We start from the raw sequence: 5,116 nt of genomic DNA, 5'->3' as shown, positions 1-5,116 counted from the left end.
ACAGAACAGGATTATGAGGAACTATTACCAAGTCCTTAATCTCTATACCACAGGTCAGAACTAAATCAAGAGTGTGATGATAAGAATGAGTAGATGTGCGGACGTTTTGGGTAAAACCAAATGAGTCTATTAAATTATTAAAGGCTATGATTAAACTATCACTCTTAACATCCACATGAATATTGAAATCACCCATTATGATGATTTTATTAAGTTAATAATTCTGAGAATTCAGACAAAAACTGAGAGTCAGCGCCTGGTGGACGATATATAACAACTAGTAAAAGTGGCTTTTCTGATTTCCATTTTGGATGAGAAAGACTGAGGGACAGCGATTCAAAAGAATCATAACTGGTTTGGCATTAATCAATAATCCTGACTGAAAAATAGAACCTACTCCTCCACCTCGGCCAGTTGTTCTAGGAACATGAAAAATGAAATAATTAACAGGAGTGGATTCATTTATACCAACAAAATCCTCCTGTTGTAGCCAAGTTTCTGTCAGACAGAATAAATCAATATGATGATCAGTTATCAGTTCATTAACTAACAGGGATTTAGAGGAAAGAGATCTGATGTTCAATAATCCACATTTAATGATTTTGCTCTGGTAAAGTAACTGTTTATTTTAATCAGATTTTGATGGTTTATATTTTAGAGCTGATTTTTGGTTTATTTAATTTGAGCCGTGGGCGAGTTGACACTTCTCCGTGGTCTTGCTTTGTTTCTCCTTGGTAGCTTTGTGTTCAACATCTTTTGTCCAAACTATCTATCGCCCTCCTCTGCACGTGTCCAAACAATCTCAGCCTTGGCTCTCTGACTGTCTCTGAACCTGAGCTGCCTCAGATGTGATCATTTCCAACCCTGTCCATTGTGGTGAAGATCTGAACATCTTCATATCTGACACTTGTGGCCCCTCTGGTCTTTTCATTAGTGCCGCTGTCTACAAACCAAACGTAATAGCAGGTCTTTCCTTGTAAACCTTCCTTTTCACCCTTGCAGCACTCCTTCTGTCACAAACCAGCCATAACACTTGTCTCCATCCACTCCAGTGGGCCTTGACCCTGTGTACCTAAATACCTTCATCTTCCCTGACCCTTTAATTCAACACATTGTCTGTCTTCTCTCAGTGACTTTCATTTCTCCTCTCCACAGAGCATACCTCCACCTCTCCAAACTATTTCACCTGCTCCCTACTCTCACTACAGATCACAGTGTTGTCCACAAACATGTCCATGAGAACTCCAGCATCAACATAATGTGACAAAAATATCTATACTGCGCAAAGATGACGAGGCATAAACGCAAATAATACTTGTTTGCTTAAACTACAGGAAAATATGCAAAGCTCCATGTGTTCCTTTTGACCTTAATCTGAGTATCATTAGCTTAAGCATAGGGTGACCAGACGTCCCTGATTTCCAGGGACAGTCCTTGTTTTGGACGATCCGTCCCTGGCTAAAGCTGTCCCCGGAAATGTTCCAGATTTTAGCGTTTTAGACTGTTATAGGGGGGTAGAACGCTCGAGTGAGTATGTTGCGCACAACAACAGCTATTACATTAGCTGGTTGCACTGCTCTGTTGCGCTGTCAGACAGAGAAGAAGAAGAGAGCAGAGAGCGCCGCCTTTAAAACAGAAGAAGAAGAAGCAGCAGCTTCAGCTTGTGACCACTCGCCACCGACGGGGCTCTCCTGTGAAATGGTGTAAACCCATTAATTTTGTTTCAACTGGGCTGATTCTAGCCGTGATAAATGTTTGTTTCGCGGTAAGAAATGTTTCTAGTGTTGTCAGCTGTGCCCAGGTGAAAAAACAGGGCTGGGATGGGTTTAGTTTTATTAAAGATGACGACCCAAACCAAGGTTTTATTAAAAAAAACAGACCAACAAAAGGCAAGACGAGAGCACGGGGAGTAACTGCGGAGAGAGTGGGAGAAATCGTAACAGTTATGAGTTGTTTTGCTAACTCATGTGATTTGTGAACAGAGACTTTCAGGCTTAGGTGCGTGTGTTTACTCTGAACGTATGAAGATTCCTCAGTGACAGAAACTGAAAGAGGCAAGAACCGAAGTGAAAATGATGAGGAGGGAGAGATCATCGTCTGCTTAAATGTGCATTTATTCTGTTCTTTGAGCTTGGAGCTACAAAATAAATATAGGTTTTTTGCTAAATATAGGATTTTAGGCATTTCATCAGCGGAGGAAACTAATTAAATAATTAGAGGCAGCTTTTTGAGTGACACGGTGAAACAAGTGGAAGAGAATAAACATTACTAAACTGTGTCTTATTTCTTATGTTTTAAGTGTTTCACTTTACTATTATCTGTGGGGAGTGGTGGCGCAGAGGTTAAAGGTGAGCCTGTGATCAGATGGTCGACGGTTCAACTCCCTGTACTGACATCAAAATGCAGGTGGGATAGGTGGAGCATTCACACCTGCTTCCACCTTTATTTACCCCAACTCTGGACCCTTGAGCAAGGCCCTTAACCCCCACCATCTGCTCGCCCGAGTGCCCTAGCTGGCAGCTCTCTGCTCCACACAGAGGGCTGCTGTAGCTCGGTGGTCTGTGTTTGCGTCAGGAAGGACATCTTGGATTAAGATCAGGACTTTGACTTGGCCTTGTTAAGATGCTTAAGCGAAGTGTTCTCTATTCACACAAGGAGAGCTGTTGGTCAGGCTACTTCTTGTTGCTCTCTAAAATAGTTATTGAATCAGGTGTTCACTTATGTAGGTAAACATAGGTATAACAAACTGTTAAAACATACCAGATTGCTGGAAATGTCATCTACTTTATTCAAAATATTCTGGGGGAGGACCCCCAGACCCCCCCACCAGTGTAACTTTCAAACACCACTGTATGAACATGTTCACATGTGCACAAATGTGTGCATGCACACTTACAGTACATTAGCTTATTTTTGTTACACCAGATGTTCTTCCTGACGCAACCACAGACACCGAGCTACCACAGCCTCTGTGTGGAGCAGAGAGCTGCTATCTAGGACACCCAGAGGAGCAGATGGTGGGGGTTAAGGGCCTTGCTCAAGGGCCCAGAGTGGGACGAATGAGAGTGGGGGCAGGTGTGGGTGCTTCACCTACCCCACCCACATTTTTGATGTTGTCGGTACCGGGGCTTGAACCGGCGACCTTCCAATCACAGGCCCACCTTCTCTAACCTCTGCGCCACCACTCCCCACTCTATTCCTACTACTACTATTGTTTTATTCATTTTATTACTCTTAAGAAATGTTAACAGTGTGAAGAGATACATTCCTACATTTGATTTTTATTGTTTAAACATGAATAAATATTTTAAAATAAATGAAACCGTAACTGTTCTTAATTTCATCTTTATAACTTTTTTATTTTTTTTTTGGTCTCCGAGCTGGAAATGTCCCCAGATTTAATTTCAGAAATCTGGTCATCTTACTTAAGCAGCATTTAGCTTAAATAGCAGCCAGCTGTCAATGACGGCCAATAGATTTTAGCATAAGTAGCTGTTAGCTTGGGTAGCTTTTAGCGTGAAGAGCCGTTTAGGTAAAGTAGCATTTTGCTTGTGTGTAGTGTTTAGCTTGGATGCCAGTTAGCTTGAAAAGTTGTTAGCTGTTAGCTAACACTTATTTCATCTCCAAACGTAATCACTCTAACATCTGTCTAACGCAGCTAAGATGCTTGCTACTCATATCAACTCCACACAACTCCACTTAACCATTTATGAGAAAATGAGACTAAGCAAATCTGTCGTATGGCTTTGTGGATCTTTTATATTTATATTTGAAGAAAGAACGTTTCTGTCAAATAGCCATCTAGAAGCTTCAAACACGTGACTGAGTTACAGATTCTCTCCGAGGCCCGCTAATTGGGCAGATAATCCCTAACTCAGAGGACCAGATGAAACCATGGTGATGGCTTTATGCTCACAAACAACCAACCTGATTAGCCTTGGCGTTTTCACACACGAACGTCTCGTAATTGGTGGCAAAGGTTGGAGCGTTGTCGTTGATGTCCAGCACTCTGACGTACACGGGCACTCGGCTTATTTGTCGCGCGTTGTCTGGGAAACACAAAGGTGGACACGATCACTTCACATGAATAATTGTTACTTAACACGTGTGACACAGAACATGTGTGCAACTATAGCTCTGTCTCCAGGCAAACTAATTATACCTAAATCAAATTATGTATTTAAATAAATAATAGCATATTGGGGGGGAAATCACTTCAGCAACAAATCAGAAGCTTTTTATTGCAAATATATTTAGTTTTGTTTTTAATCTGTTAAGACGCTGTTAATTAGAAGAGTGGATGGAAATCTCTGCAGAACATTGAAGTCTTATTGACAGAAAAACAAGGGACATGAAGTTAATTAGAAAAGATTAAAATTGGGAGGGAATGACCAAATAAGTAATTTTATGTTTGAATTTATCCCAATCACAGACAAAGATTAAGACAGGGTTAAGTTTGAGAACAGTTTTAAATTAAAAGCTGCTAATAAATAACAATAATACAAATATACATTGTAATGAAGTTGTGGGAGTAAATTTCCTGTAAACTGGGCCTTTTTCTTTTTCCAAACTCATACGAGTGCCTCTCTGAGCTGGAAGAGAAACACCAGCTCCAGGCCAACTTTTCACTTTGACATTCATAGATAACCATCAATTCCAAAAGTCCCATTTGGCTGTAAGAATCAGAGATTATGCAGTGTTCAGACAGAGTGGTCCGCTGCCCATCAAGCTGTTTGCACTTACTGAACTCTGTGGCGATGACAGAAATGTTGTGCCAGGCGTGCTCCTCCCGGTCCAGCTCCCTGAGGATGAACACCGACCCGTTCCCCGCATGGACGTTGAACACTCGGTCCATGTCCGTGAGCCGATCGATGGTGTACCTGCGTGAAAAACACAGGAGTTGAAACTTTTGGGCCTTCCTCTGGAAAGACGCTGTGTTCCCCTGACGAAGGACACGGTCGCTTGTAAAGCTTTTCAGATGGTAACTGGTCCTAGCTTTTTTTTTCTACATTTTTCTTTAAATACCATTTTATTTTCACTTGTTATTCTCAGTTTGTACGCATCCTTTATGATGGTCTATTGTTGTCGTTGTTGTCCACTGTTGTCATCACTCTTT

At 41.4% G+C, this 5,116-nt stretch overlaps 1 protein-coding gene across 1 annotated transcript in view; it reads right to left on the bottom strand.

Annotated features, from left to right (window-relative positions):
* LOC119426220 (cadherin-6-like) overlaps window positions 1-4,883 on the bottom strand; it is a 19,032-nt gene extending 14,149 nt beyond the window's left edge. The window contains exons 1-2 of the mRNA XM_037693766.1: window positions 4,744-4,883; window positions 3,928-4,049 (exon numbers count right to left, since the gene is read on the bottom strand). Of these exons, the coding sequence (XP_037549694.1) occupies window positions 3,928-4,049; window positions 4,744-4,855 (234 nt within the window). The 5' untranslated portion in view covers window positions 4,856-4,883. The remainder of the gene's footprint in view (window positions 1-3,927; window positions 4,050-4,743) is intronic.
* Between the last annotated feature and the right edge of the window lie 233 nt (window positions 4,884-5,116).

Source organism: Nematolebias whitei, chromosome 20 (assembly GCF_014905685.2).
Source record: "Nematolebias whitei isolate Nwh7 chromosome 20, NemWhi1, whole genome shotgun sequence".
NCBI classification, from domain to species: domain Eukaryota; kingdom Metazoa; phylum Chordata; class Actinopteri; order Cyprinodontiformes; family Rivulidae; genus Nematolebias; species Nematolebias whitei.
The sequence above is the reverse complement of the archived record's forward strand: the minus strand, read 5'-3'. Positions and strand labels throughout refer to the sequence as shown.